Here is a 23,563-nt window from a genome sequence, read left to right on the forward strand (position 1 = left end):
TATAATTTTAGAGTCAATTGAAATACAAGAAGTCATGACAAATATTTATTATTTATATATACAAAAATATGAGAAAAATAATTATCACTAATAAGTATAAAAAAACTGGACAAATATTTGTTGTTGATGCATAAAAAAAACAAGAGATAAATAATTTATCCCTAATAAATATAAAAAAAGGGAAGATAATCTTATATTTAAGAATAAATTTCTTTTTATAAATGGTCAAGATATAGTATAGATTAAAATGGATAGTAAGATAACTCCAAAAAATAAAGGATTAGTAAGAAGATCACAAAATAAAAATAGTAAGTTTAATGAAAAGGAACAATCTAGAACTTTCTCTTCAAATAAAAAATAACAAATTAAAAAGCATGTCCTCCACAAAATATCGCAACAAATACACCGAAATTTCACAACACACGTAATATGTTGTTCCAGATCCTTCCACGACGTTCTTTTTTCTCTCTATATCAACTCACATCACTTCCACTTTTTCTCTTCATTCTCAAATCTTTCTTTCACTCATTCTTTTTCTTTGATAATTTTTTTTTTCTTTGCTGTTTTGAATTGATTTGATGGCTTCAGAAGCTGAAATTTCTGAAATTTCTTCTTTATTTGAAAGAATGATCCGAAACAGAGACATGTCTCTGTTTTTACCCTTTATGCTAAGCCTTTCACAAACTTTAAACAACAGCGACCCAGATCATGAATCCGAAACCAATGAAGATTCCACTCCTCAAAGAATCATTTTTGTGAACCCTTTGACACAGAGTATCACTGTAATCGATGGAGCTTCAAGCATTGAAGAACTCTTTAACAACCTTGGAAGTTCTACAAAGAATGGTCAACCACCGGCTACGAAGGAGTCTATAGAAGCTATGGACAAGATTGAGATTGAAGAAGGTGATGGTGGTGAGTGTGTTGTTTGTTTGGAGGAATTTGAGGTTGGTGGGGTTGTGAAGGAGATGCCTTGTAAGCATAGGTTTCATGGAAAGTGTATTGAGAAGTGGTTAGGGATTCATGGGTCTTGTCCTGTTTGTAGGTATCAGATGCCTGTTGATCAGGAAGATGATGGTAAGAAAAGGGAGGAAGAAGAAGGTGGTGAGAGAAGAAGGGTTGGTGATGGTGGTGGTGGTAACGGTGAAGTTTGGGTTAGTTTTTCTATTAATAGGAGTAGGAGAAATCAAGATCAAGATTCTTCATCCAACCCTAGAGAAGATGATGATGATGAAGTTGAGAATTAATTTTGTTGTTAGTTTTGTTAGGATTTTGATTTTCAAGTTGTTGAATGATATGTATAGGTGCAAATGCACAAAATTGGTTTTTCTAGTGGCAATAAATATTGATTTTTTTTAATATCCTTCTAATTCTTTTGATTGTGATGTTTAAACTTCGTTTAGAATTGTGCATACTGTTATGGTAGCGATTATAATTTGAAATTGTTGCCGATGGTGCTCTGAATCTTTATATTGTGGTATAGAGGATTGTGAATTTTAAAGCTCACTTTAGGCTTCTAAATCCTAAATGATGTCTAGTTTTGCATACTGATTTTTATTGACATTCAAACTAGAATTTGTTTCCCTTTCATGGAGAATTTTGAGTCTTCAAGTGTGGCCATGGGATTTGTACCTGGTGACTAGGGTTGGGAATAGGTCAGGCCAGGCCAGGCTTTGATAGGCCTGAGCCTGGCCTACGAAATAAATCACAAGCCTGAGCCTGGCCTATGGCCTATCATAGGCCGTTTTTCTAGGCCTGGCCTGGCCTATTTAAAAGCCTGGACTGGCCTGAAAGCCTACTTACAGGCCTACTTCACATTAAGGCCATCAAATAGTTCATTTGGCCTACTAAATAGGTTAAATTTATCTTAAAGCCTACTTAAAAGCCTATTTTACTACAAGTAAATTTCAACTAGATTAAAGCCTACATAAAAGCCTATAACAACAAAGCCTATTAAGGGACTAATAGATAGAGAAAAAGATGTTTATACTTTTAATATATGCAATTATTTTAATATAAAAAAAATATTTTTTAATAAATAAGTATTAATAGGCCGGTCTATTAGGCTTAACAGTCTTTTTTTGAAGCCTAAGCCTGGCCTATTTAACTAAACAGGCTTTCTAAAAAGCCTAAGCCTAAGCCTATCTACTAAACAGTCCAGGCCAGGCCAGGCCAAAACAGGCTAGGCCGTAGGCCCCTGTAGGCCGGCCTGGCCTATTCCCAACCCTACTGGTGACTCTGAAAAAGTTGCGCCATCCCATAGCTTTGATCTTTTTATATTATGAACTTTATAGTGCATCAACAAATGATCCAACATTGCAACCACACCATGATAGTGATAGATAGTTCTCATATTTTTCTTGTAGAGCTTTTTAAGGTCAAATTTGATAGATCAGAATGTCTATTAGAAATTCAAATTCATGGCGGCAGGATCGCTATAACTGACTCCATTGAGTTACATCGACTTGTTCAACACTATACTTCGATTATGTCCTTCAAAAAAAGTGGGCATACGTCGTACAAAAAGCTCACGCTTCTCTTTGTCTTTAAAGATAGGATGTCCTAACCAACCAACGACTATTCTATTGAGCCCACTCTAAACAATTCCTTTTTACCTGGATTATTGCCGATGTGATCATAATAAGCTACTTGGGATTATCACTCAAATGAAAACATACCTCTCGCCATCTCTACAACTCTTTTGGTTAAAAAGTCAAACATAAGAATAATATAAGATTAGAGCACAAAAGACGAGGTTGTTTAAAAAAAGATCAAATTGACATTAATACTTGAGATTCATTCTCATACATTAGATAGAGAAAATGATTAAATTGATCATTGTTAGATCAAGATCACAAAAAATTGTTGTAAGTATTTCTTAGGATATCACTAATGCTCTTTAGGGCCTCATCAGTATTGTGCAGCTGCAAGAGTTTGTCTAAAACTTGTATGGTTAAGTAGACCAAGAAAAGATGACTTAATTGCAGTTTTGGCCTCGTAAGTATCAGAAAGTTGCGATTTTGAACCCTTAACAAAAATAATAACAACCGTGCCCCCTATGTTTAGCCCCTTTTACAGTTTTAGCCCCCTAGATCAATTTTGTCTCAGTCAGTGCACACGTGGACGCCACGTGTATATTTTTCAATTTAAAAAATGAAAATGCCATGTGTAAATGTGTTGATTAAAAACATTAAAAAAATAAAAATATTTTTAATTTAAAAATAAATAAAAATAATTATTTTCATTTATTTTTAAATTAAAAAAGTAAAAATAATTAAAAAAATAATTATAAAATAAAATAAAATAAAATAAAAAATTACACACGTGATGTCCACGTGTGCGTTGACTGAGTCAAAATTGATCCGGGGGATCAAAACTGCAAAAGGGCTAAACATAAGGGGCTCAATTGGTTGTTATTGTTTTTGTTAGGGATCCAAATCACAACTTTCTGATACTTAAGGGGTAAAAACTGTCATCAAGCCAAAGAAGAAAAAGGAGCATAGAAGTTGAGAGGATATCTCAAAGCACCATATTGAAAAATCTTAATATTTGGATATTTGGGTGAATCAGGATATTTTACTGTGTCATCTTCTCTATCTCTTATCTTTGTATTGTTCGTTCATAAACAAACATACATTCATTCTCTTGTATAAAATTTATTTTGATACTTCAGATTGACAATTATGAATCTCTACTTAAAGTTAAAAATTAGCTAAAACATTAAAAGGGTCACAATTTAAACTCCTCTTTCTTATGATTGATATTTTTGAATCTTTATTTTTATTTTTAAAATGTTCAAATATAAGAAGAAAAAAAATACCATTAAAATTCCCTCTTGTCCTTATTATAAGAAATAATTTTGACTTTTTAAGTTCATTGTATAAACAATGTTCAAAAAAAAAAAAAATCATTGTGTAAACAATATATCTAAACTATATTTATAACGAGATACATCACTTATTCAATTAACTAAAAAGTCAATAAGAATGAAGAGGGTAAGAAATATAGAACGAAAAAAATTATCCATTGTACAAAAAAAGAATAATATTATCCTATTGTACCAAAAAAAGAACGATATTATCCAATCCATGATAACGATCATCACATTAAAATATCTTGTTGTGATATTACGAACGGGTGATTAGGAAATAAATGACACCACAATCTCACATGCACCTAATACCATGTTCCAGATCCTTCGACAACCTTCTTTCTCCTAGGTTTTCTTCTCTTATATTTATACCTTTTACTTCAACTTTTTTCTCTTCATTCCAACGCTTCTACTTTCTCTCCAATCACTTTTTTCTTTTTTCGTTTTTCCGATGGCTTTAGAAGCAGAAATTTCTTCTCTGTTCGAAAGAATGATCAGAATGTTAAGCCTTTCACATTCATCTTCAAACAACACAGACCCAGATCATAGTTCCGATTCCCATGCCACGGAAGATTCCACCACTGACAGAATCATCTTGGTGAACACATTCACACAGGGTATGGTTGTGATCGATGGAGCTTCAAGCCTTGAAGAGCTTTTCAACAACCTTGGGAGTGCCACAAAGACTGGTCAACCACCGGCAACAAAGGAGTCTATAGAAGCTATGGAGAAGATTGAGATTGAAGAAGGTGATGGAGGAGAGTGTGTTGTTTGTTTGGAGGAGTTTGAGGTTGGTGGGGTTGTGAAGGAGATGCCTTGTAAGCATAGGTTTCATGGAAAGTGTATTGAGAAGTGGTTGGGGATTCATGGGTCTTGTCCTGTTTGTAGGTATCACATGCCTGTTGATGAGAAAGATGATGGGAAGAAAAGGGAGGAAGAAGAAGGTGGTGAGAGAAGAAGGGTTGGTGGTGGTGGTGGTAACGGTGAAGTTTGGGTTAGTTTTTCTATTAACAGGAGTAGGAGGAGAAATCAAGATCAAGCTTCTTCTGATGTTGATTCAAATGATTCTTCATCAAGCCTTAGCAATGATGATGAGATTGAAAATTAAGATCAAAATCAAGCTACTTTTTTTGGTGGTTGAAATGATTCTTTATCAAACCTTAGAGATGATGAATAAGTTGAGAATTAATTTTGTTAGGATTTTGGTTTTCAATTTGTTGATGAGTGTGTATAGGTTCAAATGCAGAGAATTGTTCTTACTTGTGGTAATAAATAATGATTTTTTTAATCTTCTTTTGATTGCGATTTTATTATTTATCGTACATTGGTTTGAAGCATGGTTTAATATTGTTGTCATGGTTGCGATCATGTGAACGAGTTTTTTATAATAGAGTTACGATTATAGTTTAAAATGGTGTTGCCCTATGAACCACGACACATGCATCAGACACGGATAATAATTTAAGAAAATGACATAATTCAGTGTAATGTGTTGTGTTGGACACCGACACTGAGTCACATCTAATTCGAGGAGTGTTTGTGTTTCATAGTTGTTGCGTGATTATGATGTCAATCATTTTATGACGGTCACAATTATGGTTATAGAAAAAAATAGGAGAGAGTTCTGAAGGTGTTCTCATTACTTGCTTCAAACTTCAAAGTTAATTTTGACAAATTTGAAAATTTGGAATGAAAAAAATTTAAATGTAAAAAACAGAGAGAATTTTGATTTTACAACACACTTTGTTAGGTTACTAAGTCCTAAATAATGGCTTATTTTTTTTCACACACTGATTTTGCACACATGTAAAAACAAGTTCATATTATCTGTTTTCTTTGATATTCAATTCAGATTCTGTTTCCCTTTGTTGGAGAATCTTGATACCTTGATACCTTCCTAACATCAAAAGTGTAGCCATAGGATTAGTACCTGGTGACTCAGAAAAAGTTGAGCCATCCAATACCTTTAATCCCTTTATACCATGAACTTTGTAGTCTTTATCAAGCACTGTTCCAACATTGCAACCACCATGATAGTGATAGATAGTTCTTACATTTTTCTTGCAAAACTTTCTAAGGTCAAACTCAGTAGATACCAATTTGCTTTGCTGTGATTCACCAAGGAAAAATGCAATAGATTTGGACCTTGCAATTTTATTGAGTAATTTTGTCATCTTAATACATTCTTGCATATCATTTTCATTCTCTAGATAGTTGAATTTCACTGTAGGGTTAAGCCTTGGATCAGTGTTGTTCAGTTCAAGGTACCCTTTTGAAAGAGGCATTGCTATCTTTGCAGCAATGTTAACCCTTGATTCATTGATGCTTAGTGGAAGTATTGATGCTTCAACTATGATTTTCAAGTCTTCTGTTATGCCTGCAATTTGTGGTGGATCAGGAAGTCTATTTTCTGGTTTAGAATCAACTAAGATTGCTATGCAAGGGTTGTCTTGCATTCCTTGACCAACCTGTTTCATTTCATGAACTAGTGGAATGTTGAATTTTTTCAATTGTTCTTTTGGTCCAATGCCACTTAGAAGCAAAAGTTGAGGGCTACCTAATGCACCTGCTGATAATATGACATCACCTCTTGAAGTTGAATGGTTTGGTTTCTTGATGAAGGCTTCATATGTTTCATCTAAACTTCCATTGCTCTTGATGAACTTGATACCCTTAGCTCTTGTTTCATTCTTGTCACCTGAGTCGTCAAATTTCAAGAATCAGTACTCAAAATTGTAAACTGAAAAATTCTATTGCTACTTATTCTAGGTTTTAAATCACAGTTATGTTTTAGTCATGGTATCTCATAATGTGGCGACAATTGCAATTGCAGTGCAATTAAATGGATATAAAGAAATCTTGAATTGCGATCCTAAACCGTTTTTTAAATCTTCAACTTATAGTTGCAATGTTTAAATTACGACTGCATTGCACTTGTGACAGGACCCTCTAAATTGTACGGTCATCGACAAATGCATTGCATTCGTGACAAGATTGTTGAAGTTGTGCAAGGTGAATGCCACAATTATGGCAGCGATAGCATTGCATTCACGCCGGGATATCTGAAATTGCATTTGCAACGGGACCCTTTAAATTGCCATGATCGCAATTGTGTCAGAACCCTTTAAATTGTGGAAGATGATGCGACAATCAGGTTACAATCACACTCCATTCACGACAAGATCCTTGAAACTATGGGAGATGAATGCCACAATTACAGTTGCGGTGCAGCCACAGAGACATAAAAAATTCGTCACAAAATAGTTCTGAAAACCTTGCACTTATTACATATAGTTTCAAAAAAAGTCTTTATTTTTTCTTCTTACCATTGTAATGAAAGATGATTTTCTTCACTGTGGCATTCACAAGAACTGTGAGATTCTTTGGATTTCCAGCCTCAAGAAGATCAGCTGAGGTATGTCTCTTTCCAAATCCATCAAACACACTCCCAGAAATCTTGGTTCCCCTGATATGTTCCAAACTATAACCATTATAGGGCAGAATCCCCGTTTCGAGAAGACTAAATTCAGCAACAGATTGCCATGGTGTGAGAAAAAAGGGAGGAAAAACAACTTTTGATTCCACCCATTCATAAGCTTCTTTAACAAGTTTCTTATCCCAACCAACTTTATCAACAAATTCATCACTTGCTCTACTATAAAATCCACCATTTATAGCTGATGAGCCACCAAGAACTCTTCCTCTCACATTGCTAACACCTTCTTCTGAAGTGAATCTTTGTGCTACTGACATATGATTATTGTCTTTTTGAATCAGTGGAAAACCATAGTATCTTCTATCAATCACTAAGGGATTTCCATATGGTGAACCACCTCTTTCTATTAGTAGCACAGAAAATTTCTCTGATAGAGTAGCTGCCAAAGGACAACCACATGTACCTCCTCCAACTATAATGTAGTCATATGATTTCCCTGCTACTTCCTTAACATCTGAAGTCATATGCCATTGTCTCTTACCTACATTGTAGAAATAAAATTGAAAGTTTAAACCTTATTTCAAGCTTAAAAGAAAGCAAACATCTACGAAGCGTAACTTAAGTGGTTCGACCAAGACAATAGAAGGAGTTTGAAAAGAAGGCTATGAAACATCGATACAGATATAGACACCAAAATGACACTGACATTGATACATAGACATCGATAACATAAAAAACTGAAAGCAATTGAACGCAACTAAATGTGTCTGTGTCGTGTTGGTTTTGGACACTGATATGTATCGGACATGTACACACGATCAATTCAAAGTATCGATGCTACATAAGGAGGTCCAGAATTCAAACCCTTACTAACATAACAAACAAACTACTAAGTGCTAACATTTTCTATAGAAAAAGAAGAAACGAAGCATAATGAGCTTTATAGGCATACCTTGAGGTTCTGAAGGGAAAGAGAAACCACAATTTGCAAGTACTATTAACAACAAAAATACAACAATGAGAGGCTTATGAAAATGTTTGATTTGTGGAAGTTCCATATCTAGTATTACAATTAGTTAATGCATTTGATTTGTGAATAGAGGAAAGGATGATTTTATTTGCTAATGTGGGCTATGATAATTATTAGCATAACCCTTTTTATATCCTAGCTGGTGAGACTATATGATTAAAGTTTCCATCATTAGGTATATAGAAAATGCGCATGGTTTTAAGAATCATTCATTGTTCTTTTGTTGGAGACAACCACTGTCAGTTAAAGGGTATGATGTTTTCTTCTAACCTTGAATTTCATAGGTGGTTGTGATTAAATTAATGTTTTGATTCTGAAGTTCGAGTCTTAATGATTCCACCAAATTAGTATAACCTAAGTTTTTAACCTTCAAAGTTTCTCTATCTTGGTAGGTTCAATGATAAATTTGATATTTGATAAGATTCAAATATGGTCTAAAGTTTTTATTATTTTACAAATTGATCATCCAAGTCATAAAATATCTATATTATTACCCTATTTTCATCAAACTCGGTTAAAAAGTGTCTACGTGGATCTTTAATATTAAGTTGATATGTTAAATTTTAACGATCTCAAAACTATAAGTTATATGTGTATTATTCAAAAACAAGAAGAAGAAAAAAAAACGTGTGCTGATAATCATGTTTGATGTCATAAATATTTTTGAATTTACTATTTCAATATTAAATGATCCATAAACACGGATGTTGGTTGAAAAAAGGTAGCAATGTAAATATTATATGATTTAAAAGACTAATTTGTAAAAAAAAACTCAAAACTCAATTTGTAACAAAAAAGACTTAAAAGATTAATTTTTTATTAGCATCAAAACCTAAAGTATGTTGGAGGTATTTGACTTAAAAAAAGTGAAAATCATTACAATGTATGTGCCATGGTCAACATGCTATTGGCATAATGACTGCATGTAGGTGAGAATTGTTTTGCAATGGAATGATGAATGATGATCTGGGTAAAACGTCTGTCACATTTCAGGTAGCTAGGGGCTGGATCTTAAGGATACATTGTATTAAAAATATACTTGGAAGAAAAAAGTGAAAAATTTTTACCTACTTATTTCAACTTATTATACCTCTTATCACCTAATATCTAAATTTTCATCTGATATTTTTTAAAAATAAAATTTTGTCAAAAGTTTTGGAGAATTCTACAATTATAAATTATATCCATCAAATTCAAAAGTTGTTATTTACCGAAACGATTTAGGCGGACTGAATTATTTGTAAAAATGGAGCGCATGTGAACTTCTTATCCAACGCACGAGATGAAGATCGATACATAGGTCAGCGGATGTGTTGTACGGATGAATAGGAAAAAACAAATACATGTATGGAGTTGACTAACGTTTCCCTACTTATAAAATGATCAAACATAAGAAAACATGTTCTTACAATGAACATGCTGCTGTATCATTTACGTTTAACACTTTTAACTTATTATCATTAGAGGTTGTCGACTTTTTACAATATATTTTTATAAAATCATACGTTATTTGAACAAATTTACATTCAACTTAATTTGTTGAAATTTGTTTGTTACCATTGTACAAACTTGAATTTTGAGTTTGTTGGAATATAAATGTGTTTGCATAAATTTAAAATTTTAGTTTCACAACAAACTTTTTAAAATGGAAATTTTCTATTTCGGCAAAACTTCTATTTCAACAAACTTAAATTCGGAGTTTGTCGCAAGTAATAGAAAAATTGTATGAAAATATTTTCAATTTTTTTATTTAATTATATATTAGAATGAATCAAAAAACATAGGTAATTCATATCATGGTGGGTAGGGTAATGAGGTAAAATTTTCAGAAAGTTAGAATGGGAAAGGCGTGTCATACCTTCATGAGCATAATAGTTAATGAGCTGCTCCTCAGAATTAATTGAAATTATCCAAATTTTTAATCAAATTTTACTTACCTTTCGATTGAATAAATTTGTATTATAAAGACCTCTTTTCCTGCGAACCAAAGGATAACACCAACAAATATTGCCATGTGCCTCATCACAAAATGATCATATGTGTAGTATGGGCATTCTTGACAATTAATGAATACGATAAAGGGAAGGATCCAAACGACTAATTTGGAGTCTTTACCAACATGTGATTGTGAAGAGCTAAAGTCAACGCTAGACTAACAAGTACAAACAAGATTTAGATCTAAAAATAGCACGGTTAAAATGTTGTTTTATGAATTATAAATTGATATGTTTGTATTAACGTGTATGCCTTCGTATTATATATTAATAAGAGAAAGTTAGATCAACAAAAATTGATGTATATGGATTTAATTTTTAATCAAATACGTCAATTTTTGTTGACCAAACTTTTTCTTATAAATAGAACTGGAATAGTAATTTTAAGGAAAATGCAATGCTATTTATAGCGACAATTTTTTTATCACGAGTTGATAACGAACTACAATTTAGGAAATTAAATTGTTTTTTGGCCGGAAATTAAATTTTTATCATTTCAGCTTGTTTTTCATTTCTCTTGGCAAAATTACTAGCCATTTATGTTATTTTTATCATGAAATGTTTGGCCAACACACACTTTGTAAATGTTGCTTTATTTCTAACTCACACACAAACACATATGCTCATGAAGGTATTTGATTACTTTATCCATTCATTTAAATATACTCCTTCTCAAGATTTTTTTTAATCCATATATTTTTGCATAGGTCAGCCCAACACATATGAAAGTCTAAATGAAATTTCAAGATGAGATCCTTTTAACAAAATTTCTAAATAAAGTTTGCCATGATCAAATATTTTTCAGTGCGCATGGTTGTACTCATCATTCATTCTTCTTTTATTGGTCATAGGTTTCTTTCCTCCCAAAAGATTGTTCAAGTAGGGTTATCTAATTTACACAAAAATAACATCGTTAACTAATGTGCCTAACCCAACAAGTCGTTGAAGTAAAAATCGATTCAAAGTGGAATCATGATCATTGTTATAAGACGCAATCAAATTTTGGTAGGGCATTAACATTTAAGAATGATAACTAATTAAACAAGTGGATAAGATAACCCTCTTTTTGTTGGATAACCCTTACCAAATTATTGCAACAGAACATTGTTACTATATGACCCAATTTCAGCACCAAGACATGGAAACAAGAAAGGGATCAAGGTGGGAGAGTAGTTATTCCACAACATTTAATAATATACATGTTTCAAGAAAATAATTATTTGAGTTGATTTTAATGATTATTTAAGTTGATTTTATTAATTGTAATTGGTAGAATAGTCAAGTAGCGTGAAATTCAATAAATATTGCATTTGTATTATAAAGTGACGGTTATATTAAGACAGAAAATAAAAGAAATTTAAAAGTGACAATTACAATAAGAAGAAAAGATTAATAAAATATAGTACAAACTATATGAAATTTTTTCTTTTATGATTATGATATTGTGCTACATACTTTCATGTAATTTGATCTATAAATTATATAAACCATCTTCATGGTTCACAAAAGTTTAAACTGCAATTTAAGTCTAATAGCATTTTTGAACTTGTTGATTCCATGTCATTCTGACATTGTCTATTCAAGTCAAACTTTTCTGACAACTTAGCTTTCTTCAACTTGTTGCCACATCTTTTCCTTAATGAATCATTCTCAACATAGCTACCATCAAATTTAGTTTCTTCATTTCTCTTTCTCCCATTAGCTTCATTACTTGAATCATCGCTACGAAGCACAGACACAGACATTGGACACGACAATGATTTCTCTTCTGAGTGCATGGCCATTAGTGGCAATTCAAGTGAAATAGCACTAGAATTTTTGAAGTCTCTTATATCTTCTAATGAATGTTTCTCTTCCTTTCTCTCTGAGCTCTCAGAAGATGTCAAAGAACTTTCCAATGAACACAAAGAAGTTCCATTTTCATGTTTCCTCTCCTCGTAGTTTAAACTTAACCCTCTTGATTCTGTTAGATCTGAGATTGGAGAACTTGGACAAGCATTGTTGATCATAGTAACCAATTGAGAGAGTTCATCTTTTGTGAGTTTTATCCCAATTGGTGAAGAATTGTATCCAGAGAGGGCTTCCTGCGCCTTCATTAGTACCGATTGTAAATATTTTCCTTGAGCGTCAATTCGAAGCTGCAAATGTTTCTGCACCTGAAATCAACATCCTAATCGATTAACACGTACTTATGCAACATTTAGTGCATATTTGGATACACAATGTATTTGACGAAATCACGGTGGTACACTGTCATTCTACCAAACACACTGTCAATCCAAAAATGTACTTAGAATTATGATTGAATCAAGTTTTATTCATGATATCACATTATATATGTTACCTCAATTTGTTCATTAAGTTTCCTTTCTACTTCCATTTGCATTTCTAGAGCATGAGATATCTCCATGTTTCTGGCAAAAATAGAATTTGAAAATAAAATCTCTAGCTAATACCATTTCAATCTAAAATTATTTTGTCGAAAAAACCTTAATAAAATATTTGATAAAAAGAATAATAAAATATTTGATAAAAAGCTCTAATTATTACTCAGTGATTTGATTATGGTCCCCTTGACCGATTTCTCTGCTGCATTGTTCATCCCAGCTCATGGTTTCTGTGTATACTGCACCAAAAGGACCATCAATGTTATGCCAAATGATCAATCATACTATTTGGATTAACAGACACACACATTTACACATTGTAAACAATTTTTTTTTCTTGAAGAAGCTAAATTAGCCCACCTAATTTGGCACTGAGAGAATCGAACCTAGACCACGAAGAGGACCACACTCCCAGATCCCAAGTCAATACCAGGCCAACTCAAGTGGGTTCATTATAAACAATTTTGACTGTTAATTTAAAATCAGACGGCTCAAATTACACAATAACAAAATCAATTAGCCTTGTAAACGATCTCGACCATTATTTTGATATGAGATGGTCGAGATTCAAAACTGTGTGACACAGTTACTGAACTAAATATGTTTCCCTACAAGTCATTACCTTGTTTTTTGTTGTCAGAGCAGGTTTCTAGTTGTTGGCTTTTCCCAAGTCTATATTTCTACAACCAGAAAAAACATAAAAGTTTAAAAATAAAAAAAAGCCAAAAAATTATAATGTCATTAGAAAAAAGGAATACCTGTAAATGGCTCTTGAGATGGTACAAAGTAAGTCCTGGAATTTCCATCACCCTCATAATACTCTTTGGTGTTGCTTCTGCCACATTAACATACACAATTTGAATAATACACCAACTAATATATGCTCTAAAGTGTAATAATGATAACAATATCAAAAATAGTGAGGTCAATATTGAGTTTGTTTTATACTTACTATCTGCACCTCCAAGTTGATTAATTGCATCAATGAATCTTTGGTGAAGTTCAGGAGTCCATTTGAGCCTTGGTTTTGCATCAGTGGATAGAACAAAATGCATACTTTGATTCTGCATGTTTTTAGATTTGCATCAATATATGAAAGATATAGTAAGTTTCTCTTTATAAGTTGTGAATTTTTTATGCTCTATGATCTCACTTCATATCAGGAAACATTAGTGGGGTTATGTTGGAGGAATATATGCCATAAGCCATTTCATACCTACTTTTTTTTTTCCTAAAAAAAAATTTTAAAAAATATTCCTTCTACACTTTTTTCTTTGACTTAAATGGGGTGAAGAGAATCTATGATGGAGCAATAAGAGAAAGTATAACAGCTCAATTTTGAGTCTTAAAAGGAGAGAAAAGAAGGAAAGTGTGTAGTTTGTTTTTATTTTCTTGTTTTCCCACTTTACTCTATGTGTTGTTGATTCCATAATGAATTAGGTAGGCCCACCATATTTAATACAGGGTCCTACTTTCTTGATGCCTTGAGAAGCATTCAGATGAAAATAATGATGGAAATGATGTTAATGGATATTTTTTATCTAGTGATTGAAACTGAACTAATCGATCCATTGTTGAAGAGTTCGGGGAGCATCTAAAATTATATCAGATCAATCTTGTTAATGTTTTTTTTTTTTTGGAGAATTTTGCTCTTCATCCAGTATATTTCGCTTGCATTCTGCAACCATGCCCAAAATGCTTCTGCGCTAGTTAACTAGCGCAAGTGTAAACTTGTGCGCAAGTTAGGTAGCGTTGCACATGTTAAGTGGCGCAAGGGTAAACTTGTGTGTAAGTTAGGTAGCGTTGCGCATGTTAAGTGGCGCAAGTGTAAAATAGTGCAAACGTTAAGTGGCGCAAAGTGCCTACTTTTCTTTTTATTTATTCAATATGATTCAATAAATTATTTTATTTCTTCAATACGACGGAAAGTCTAAACATAAATTCTATTTTATTTTATTCTAAATTATTTGGTCACTTTATTCTAATTTATTTATGCACTTAAAATAAATTCGATTTTATACTAATTAAATTTTCATTCTAATTTATTTATTCATTAAATACAAAATTAGAAAATAAATTCGATTTTATTTATTCAATACATAAGCATAACATAAAATAAATGCGAAAATAAATACAAATAAAAAACAAAATTAATAAATATAACTCTCATTTTATTAATATGATTCAAACATTACAATATATAATACATATACTTTACCCTCTTAGGTATATGCCAATAGCTCTTGGGAAAATAGTGATCCGTCCTGTTGGAGAAAACGACATCAAGATCCCTTGAGTTAAATTTAAATTTGGTTCCTTTTATACCCCATGATGATTCTTTTTACCCATGGTAAAAAGATTTTGGGAGTAAAAGGAAGCAAACCTAATTTTACCTCAAGGGATGATGTCTTTTTCCCCAACCTAACAGACCACTACTTCCCCCAAAAGTCACCGGTATTTACCTAAAGGGGTATAAAGACCCTAGAGACTATAGAAACAAAGAAGAAGAAGAGAGAGAGAGGGGGGGAGAGTGGGAGGAGAAAATGTGAGGAAAAGAGAAAGTATGTGTGGGTTTTTATAGGTGGTATAAGGTATATAGCACTTAATGAGGTCCAAAAACATGTGAAAAACTTAAGAAAACGTGTAAAATCCAATCAAAACCATTGACTACCGTCCAAGAAACGTTTGTGCTTCAGTTTTTACCACCGACCAACTTGCGCAAGTTAACTCGCGCATAAGCTCAGTGGTGCGTGACTTAAGTCACGCAGAGCTTGTGATGTGCGTGTGTTAAGTGACACTGCGTGACTTAACTCACGCAAGGTCATATTTAAAAAATGTGCAGGGCGCGAACAAAATGTGCAAGGTGAAGAGCAAAATTCTTTTTTGGATTGACGTTTTCTCACCTGAACTCGTGTTTGAGAGCTTCTCCGTTGTGAAAACTAGAAGCTATTATTTATAGCTTTTGTGTAAAGGTAGTTTTTGCTGCGATATTAATATTCTAAACGTCCATCCAAATATATGCTAAGTCGGTAAAAGATCAAGATAATATATTTTCACCCAAAATGGTAAGATATTATTGGAGCATTTTCAATGGTATAATCCATAAAAATTTGATGCAGTAGACTTCAAAATGTTACATCAATTTGAACTAGTCTATTCATTTTTTATTCTAATAGTAAAACTCGTAAGAATTCAAGATGAATTTCACACTCACCATATAGATCAATACTTCACTTTCATTCATTTATTTATTTTATTTGAAATATTGAACTATCAAGTCCAAAAACAATGAAGGACAATCACTTCTTGACGCAACTTCTAATCGACTTATCCATTTGGAGTTAGTTTAGTAGTTGACTTGGGATCTTGGAGTTTGCTCTTTTCAATGTCTCAGGTACAATTCCTCCTGGTACCAATTTCGGTGGACAGGTCCATTCAAAACCTTGCTCTGACTTTAAATGGGACCCTCGTAAGTGGACGATTGGATTGGTCTCCTTGGAGTAGTCGATTCTTGGATTGGATACTAAATTTTAAAAAAAATAAAAAACTTTTAATCAACTTGTTTGTGAGTTAGATTGTTTACAATGATGAAACTATTGTACACATTTTTGGTGCTAAGGACTTGGAAGAAAACTTCACTAAAAACACTCTCTAATAAGTGAGTCACGTGTCATATGTAACCCCTTAACCTATTTTAGTCAATGTGAAACTAGATTCTTTTACACTAGAAATTTCAACACAATTATTTCTTTCAAATGTGAATTTTGATTTTTTGTGAGAGATGTTTGTTTGTATTGAAATTGGCAGATTCCTTTTGTTCCATATAGGGTTAAAGGAATCAAAGAATCTAGGACTACATTTTTGGTCCCAGGGCCTTAATGTTTCAACAAAGATAGTAACATAGAGATGAATGAAAACTACCAAGCAGTATTTATTTTCTTGATTAAGATGGGAGTACCAATCAAAATGAGACTAATAGAATATAGAATACGTGTATGTCAAGACATTAAATGTAATAATTTCTTTAGATTATCCATACAAAAGAATTGCAATATCAAAGTTAATCAAGTGAGCATCACCACCACAGAACAGTTTAGTGCTTGTCATGACATTACTAAGCACTAATTCAATCAATTTGTAGGGTCATGTATATATATTATTACCTAATATAATCTAATCCATCAATGTAAAGCTGTATTCCATCAAGAATTTGGTTGGATTTGAACCAAAATATGCATAATATGAGTCTTGCAAAAAACATAAATAAGTTTTCTATTATTGCAATCACTATTCTTTGTGTTTGTCCTCTTGCTGTTCAGCTGCAAAGGTAGCAAAGTATCTATTCTAATGGTGGTACTTTGGGATTTTAATTGACGCATTCACGCATTCAATTCATCGATGTTTGTTATATTGAGATTGATCTGTTGGGATTTGGAATTTTAATGTAGTCTAATTTCGATCCAACAACCACACAATTGGATGAATGCATCAAATTATTGAAACTATCAATCTCGATCCAAATAATTTTTTTTGGATTCAAACCCTTACCTGCATATTGTAATGTAGTTATGAACTGCGTTATACTCGAGAACATCTCTATTTAAATCGTAGTTAGATGAAATATGATTTATAATGTGGTTAATAGAAATTTAAACAAGTAGCTGGAATAGCTCAGTTGGTTAGAGCGTGTGGCTGTTAACCACAAGGTCGGAGGTTCAACCCCTCCTTCTAGCGTTTTTGCATTTAAATCACAACTTATAGAGTTTTTTTTTTTTTTTTTTTTTTTTTTTTTTTTTTTTTTACGGTAATTAAAATCATTATTATGAAATGCTCGTCACGTTAAAACTACAACGGTCCATGGTGACAGTTAGAATAATCAAGTAATATGTGGCCGTGCACCATAACATTTTTTTATTAATTATTTACTATTTATTATAACATGAAGGAAAAAAATACATGAATGAAAGCTATCCATGTACCCAAAAATACAAGAAAGCAATCCACAGTGCTTACTCTTCTTTAAAGTTCTATAAAGAAATTATTCTAAAGAAAATGCATACTTTAATGGTGTGATCCATATCCAAGCTAAAGACAGAAAAGTAAAAAAGAAAACTATTCACCAAAATGGAAAGAAGCAAAAAAGATAAAGGACTATAATGAAGATTTTTTGGGACACTTTGGTATCTTAGAGTTTTATTGAATATGATACCAGCCTCTAATCACTTTTTTTTACAAGAACCTTTAATTACTTTTTTTTTTTTTTTTTTTTTAACTAATCAAAATGGATATTATATGGTACTTTCCCCCGCACAAGGCGTGCTGAGAGAGAAGTACTCAACAATTTACAATGTCACAGTTGGTATTTTAGAGAGAAGCATCAGAGAAAACAACAGATAATAAATTACAAGGAAGCACCCATGCAAATGAGCGGGTGCCGACGCCAGTCTTGATAACAAAAAGCAACATACGAAGAGTGTCAAATTGTTAGCAACATACTTTCTAACAAAAAAAATTAATGAATTTAGAGTGTGTTACTAACATTATTCATATAAACGAGGAATATGGGATTCGAACTTCAACCACTGCATATTGCAATATCGTTACAACTGAGCAATGGTTACCAAAAAGAAATGTATATATTTTATGCAAGTGAATTCTTACCATTTCTTAATTATAGTATTTAATTTAGGGTCATATTTAGAAAGAAAAAATTATGAAAATGACAACATTTAATAATTTTATTGGTTGTCTCCGTGAGCTTAACTCGGTTGTCAGGGACGTTGCATATTATATGTAGGGGTCGGGGTTCGAACCCCAGACATCCCACTTATTCATCTTTATGAGGTGAATTTCTAGCCACTAGGCTACTAGACCAAAAAAATAAAAAATAATTTCATTGGTTTTTTTGAGTTTTTTTTTTTTTTTTTTTTATATAAAAAAAAAATAACATCTTATGAGTTTCTTGTATAGATGAGGCGATGTTATTTTTTTATATATAGATGAGGAGATGTTATTATTATTTTTTATTTTTTTTTATCTTATGAGTTTCTTGTATGCCTTATTCATATATATTTTTTTTTAACAATCCCTAAATATTTAACGTGCTTTGGAGGATTTTATAGGATATTTATGCCGTTCTGTTTCTATAATCCGAATAATATATAACGCACGAATAATCTTATAAGATGGAAAAAGAATGTGTCTTCAAGAGATAATACACCTTCTTATCTTATTTATATAAATTATAACCAAAAGTAATCACATAAATTGGGTCTCAACAATGATCCAATTGAATGTATATCTAGTTTAAGATCTGAATATCTAACTTGTGACATCAATATTGCCATTGGTTGTTGTGGTGGTATAATGCAACCCAAATATTTTAAGATCTGAGTATTTAGAAGGAATTCCTCTTTCACCACAGCTGGTGTACTTGAAGTTCTTTTTCTTGTGCTTTAATATATTCCACAACAACTAAAGGAGATTCCATGATATGATGCAATTGCTAAAGCCAAAGGGACCCATGCATGTAGTTTTTTTTTATTATGATCAGTTGGAGAAGGTCAAGTGAATATCAAAAGTCATTTAAGCAAAAGTTGTTTCATCAATTATTACTCTTTCAATTTCAAAGGACCCCAATCAAAGAAGATCTCACAAATCCAAAAGCGGTGAAAGTTAAGATGAGAAGAATCACCAAAAGAGAAGTTGTCAATATCCCACCATGGAATAATTGAAATTTTATTTATTTACTCAAAAAATATTTGTAAAACTTCATCACTTATTAGAGAAAATGACGTGAGCAATATGTCACTAGGTGAGTAATTTTATTTTTATTTTTTCAAATAAGGGCTAAAGTAAGCATGATGCATTGTTTTTGCCCTAAAAGATTGTTACATGACTTTAATTTATTGATCGTCACATGCTTAATTTGTGTCAGGAAATAATGAATGCTAGTGAAGACATAATCCGGATAATTAGGAAGCTTGAAAATTATGTATCAAAGACCTATAAGGTTTATAATTGTATAGGTTTCAATTGTTGAGGTCTTGAAAGGTACCTCAACAACATCTCAAGATACTTGATATGAAGGGAAGAATTTTGAGTGAAAAGTTGAGTATTTAGCCTTCTCTAGGAGATCCAACTAGATCAGTGTTTAATAGTAATCAATTTTCATTGTGTTTCTTATCATATCAGAATATAGACAAATATTAAATTTTGAGTTAAGTCTAAGACAATCGTTACAAAAATGGTTTTTAGGTGATAACTAACTATAATTTATAAACTCATTATCAAACTAGATTTATAATATTTACTATCAATATTACTTACATACATGAATAGGAGGGAAGCGAGCAATACTTTACACCGTTAAACCTTTTTAAATGACAAAATTAATTATCGTAAACACAACATTTATGAACCTTTTAATTAACATTGCTGATAGTAACATTTGTTCTTTTTGTAAAGTCCACCAAAATTACTCTTCGTCTACCCGCTCACACATTGGCCGACACATGTCACACCTCAAGATTGACAAAACAATTAAGATAGAAGAAAATTGAAATTGTTTTGACTTTTGGGAGGTTAATAAATTTAATGAATTGCACTTATTCAAAACCTCCCAAAACTTCAACTTCACTATCTTTGAAGATCAAAACCGATCGAAGAGGAATTGTGGGTCTAGCTTCTGATCGTAAACATAACATTAGTCATAAGTTCCTTAAAAAATCTTATTAGTCATAAACATTTCATTTGCTCAAAAAAAAAAGTCATAAACATTTCAAATCATCTATGTAAACAGAACATTTCAATTCACATGACTCAAATTAAGTCCGTTTGATAGTTATCAACTTTTAGGAAGAAGAAACCTAGTTCTTATTCGTTCTCGAGCATGTGAAAAACCTTGGTAGATCTATTCCTCTTCAAGAAAATTGAAAACCCACAATTTTAAGTCAAAGTTTTTACTTTTTTAGGTAAAATGACTCTCAACGTCCTTTAAGTTAAGTTCAAGTAAGTTTGTATGATTTATCTTTTTTTTCATATCGTTATCGTTCTTTTGATCTATTTACATATCGATTTTCATGCATCAAATATAAAATTATTTCATATCATTTTCGTCCTTTTGATCTATTTCCACATCAATTTTCAATCATCAAATATAAAATTAATAATAGTACATGAATGAAAGACCATCAATTTGAACTCTAAGAACTTATAATGAAATAAAATCATGATTTGAAACTTAAAAATTCAAATGCAAATTAACCGAAAGGACGAAAATGACATGAGAAAATGATAAATGACAAAAAAAAATTATCTAAGTTTAAGTTTAGATTATTGGAGGATTAAAATTGTTTCTGGTTTTAAATTGCTATCATCTTCCTAATCAAATGCCCAAAACCCCAAATTTTCATAGCAATGATGTGCATTTTCCCTCAAATGACAAAACTCAAGTAAAGATAAACATGATTGAGCCACCCTCTCCCTGTGGTCCAGCCACCCTTTCCCTGAAAACAGTGACGACGTCAGTGACGACAACAGTTTGGTTTCTTAAAAAAAAAAGTAGTTCTACTAATCTTCATTTTTCTTGTTTGGCATAAAAGTTAGTACCTCATAAACATTGGTTGTGAAAGTTTGTGAAAGAAAATAAAAGGTCATTAAGAGAAGTTGACAATAGTTTGATGAACATTTTGTAGTTTTCATTCAGGTCGTTGTAATTCAGTTTTATCCTAAATCATTGCAACTTCATAGGTATTTTTAGTCTTTTTAGTGAGAAATCATGTAAATTGGAAAAAACAAGACACCGCATGAAGGATCGAGGATATGAAGATTGAAGACCAATTGTTCTTGGAAGGTCTTTGAAGATAATACAAATTGAATAAAATTCATCTCAAGTTCCAAGGCTTTCAAGACGGAAGAACGCTCAAAAAAGGGACGAAAATTGAAAATTTTACACAGGAGCTACTAGCTCATGCACCCCTGCACTTGAACCATGCACCCCTATGCATGAGACGGCCTTGGCTACTTCCTCATGCATCCCTCTGTGTGTACCCATGCGCCCCACACATGGTTTGCGGACAAAATGTGTTGTTTGCTTGTTTTTTAAAATAGATAAGTGGAAAAAACCTTATTTTCTTCTCTTAACCCCTAAGTAATGATGCAATATCAATAGAGACCCTTGCACACTTTTTTATTCATTCAAAAAGCTAATGGTACAAGGCAATGGTCAAACATCAGAGCTTAAAGGTGGAGGATCTTCATCCTCCTCTTGTTCTCTCTAGGGTATTTTTTTTATTGTTTTGTAATAATGTCAGTTGCGATGTACTACTAAACTTATTTGATTAGGATTCCAAGATGAAACTCTGCTTACTTGTAGGATTAAATTAATAAAGTTTTTATTCAGTTTAAGATTTGATTGTTTGATTTAATTTGTATATGTCCATTTTTAATGCTTTTTTTGACCAACAACGAAACTGATCTCTAGGTGGATTACAGGATTGACAACACTACTTTCGTCTGAACCAAACAATAGTAAATTGCTTAGTTTCTCAATATATTCTTTAAATCAAAGCTAATGTACGAATTTAGGTTTTTGACTCATCTTAAGGGAACACCACAATTATAACTAGTTAAATTGAGACGATATAAAACCAAAACTTCCACTTCCATATCACAAGATTACATTCTACTTTCATGAATCAAAGACAAGTCATAAACTAATAATTAACGACATTAATATCAACAAAGAAAGAAGACATGATTCAAGGATTCTGTAATCACGGTTATACTTCTGAATCACAACAACTTAATCTCGCATTGGGAAAACAATTAAAATCCTGCAAACCACTTCATCTCTTTTAATTCTTTTATTTCTAATAAATTCTGCTATTTACCAAGTTGAAAGATAATGCATATGGATACAATAACTTACTACTTTATTACTTGTTTATGATTTGATGCACTTGCCAAAAAATGTATAATCATCCATCATCTAGTTATACTAGTTTATGTGGGTCGTGGACCACATAATCTGTTGGTGTAATGTGTATTATAAAATTCAAATTGTACCTCACCCTACAAAGATCATATCATAACACATGTAATTTAATTTAAGCGATATATATATTAAATATAACAATTTTAAGTACATTAAAAATCAAATGACATAATGCAAGAGCGTAAAACAAACAATAAAACAAAACATAACATAACATATCATAGATCGGCCAAAGTAACTTCTCCATTTCACTACTCCATGATAGCCCTGATTTTTTTTGTAAGTTCTGGGCTGAATCAATTTTTTTTAAATACCTTCGAAAGATCTGGCCAACGAAGTGTCCAACTCAATTGATCCTTTAGTACTTTACTGACTAAATATCAAGAACATGATTTTGACGTCGTCGTTCCTGAGCTCCATCTAGATGAACTGAACATTTCCAAATGAGTCGGTCGATGGATGTCAATACTCAACATTGTCCACCCTCCGCGTATCTATGTGGTTGATTTGATGATTGATTTGGTCCAACCGATTCTTCCAGCCATACATCGTTACATCAACCCAGACCTTGAACAAATTTTATTTTCCCCCGTTATATCGTTACATCGTAGATGTTTGCTTTCTTTGCACATGTTTTTCTTTGGGTCACTTGATTGTTAGACAAGTTTTAACACATGTTTTTACGCTAATTAGTGTATTGTTACAGTCTATGCATCATCCTTCACAAAATCTCCCTTATAAATTCCCACCAGTCCTTCACAAATTCTTATTCCATCATCTCACATTATCTCTTTCTCTTTCTCTTTACTTTTAGAATGTTGTTCCACCATTGGCCTTTCATACAAAAA

The 23,563-nt window shown here is 32.1% G+C and overlaps 3 protein-coding genes, 1 non-coding gene and 1 pseudogene across 4 annotated transcripts; 3 read left to right on the forward strand and 2 right to left on the reverse strand.

Moving 5' to 3' along the window:
• Nucleotides 1–434: 434 nt before the first annotated feature.
• LOC11412793 (E3 ubiquitin-protein ligase MPSR1) lies at nucleotides 435–1,359 on the forward strand. The gene has a single exon (XM_003613768.4). The coding sequence runs from the start codon at nucleotides 579–581 to the stop codon at nucleotides 1,245–1,247; it is 669 nt and encodes a 222-aa protein (XP_003613816.1). The 5' UTR covers nucleotides 435–578; the 3' UTR covers nucleotides 1,248–1,359.
• A 2,876-nt stretch (nucleotides 1,360–4,235) lies between these two features.
• Nucleotides 4,236–5,163, forward strand: LOC11422650 (E3 ubiquitin-protein ligase MPSR1-like; annotated as a pseudogene).
• A 330-nt stretch (nucleotides 5,164–5,493) lies between these two features.
• Nucleotides 5,494–8,445, reverse strand: LOC11417572 (protein HOTHEAD). Its single transcript, XM_003613771.4, has 3 exons — nucleotides 8,260–8,445; nucleotides 7,198–7,848; nucleotides 5,494–6,569 (listed from the first exon to the last, which is right to left on the reverse strand). Exons 1-3 carry the CDS (start codon nucleotides 8,363–8,365, stop codon nucleotides 5,695–5,697), a joined length of 1,632 nt encoding a protein of 543 aa, XP_003613819.1. The 5' UTR covers nucleotides 8,366–8,445; the 3' UTR covers nucleotides 5,494–5,694.
• Nucleotides 8,446–11,720: 3,275 nt separating this feature from the next.
• On the reverse strand, nucleotides 11,721–14,104 carry LOC11418060 (myb family transcription factor PHL8). The gene is made up of 6 exons (XM_003613772.4): nucleotides 13,671–14,104; nucleotides 13,477–13,553; nucleotides 13,341–13,398; nucleotides 12,882–12,957; nucleotides 12,676–12,745; nucleotides 11,721–12,487 (listed from the first exon to the last, which is right to left on the reverse strand). Exons 1-6 carry the CDS (start codon nucleotides 13,786–13,788, stop codon nucleotides 11,825–11,827), a joined length of 1,062 nt encoding a protein of 353 aa, XP_003613820.1. The 5' UTR covers nucleotides 13,789–14,104; the 3' UTR covers nucleotides 11,721–11,824.
• A 3,274-nt stretch (nucleotides 14,105–17,378) lies between these two features.
• On the forward strand, nucleotides 17,379–17,452 carry TRNAN-GUU (transfer RNA asparagine (anticodon GUU)). Its single transcript has one exon. It is a non-coding gene; the product is annotated as a tRNA-Asn (tRNA).
• The last annotated feature ends 6,111 nt before the right edge of the window (nucleotides 17,453–23,563 follow it).

Source organism: Medicago truncatula, chromosome 5 (genome assembly GCF_003473485.1).
Source record: "Medicago truncatula cultivar Jemalong A17 chromosome 5, MtrunA17r5.0-ANR, whole genome shotgun sequence".
NCBI lineage: Eukaryota > Viridiplantae > Streptophyta > Magnoliopsida > Fabales > Fabaceae > Medicago > Medicago truncatula.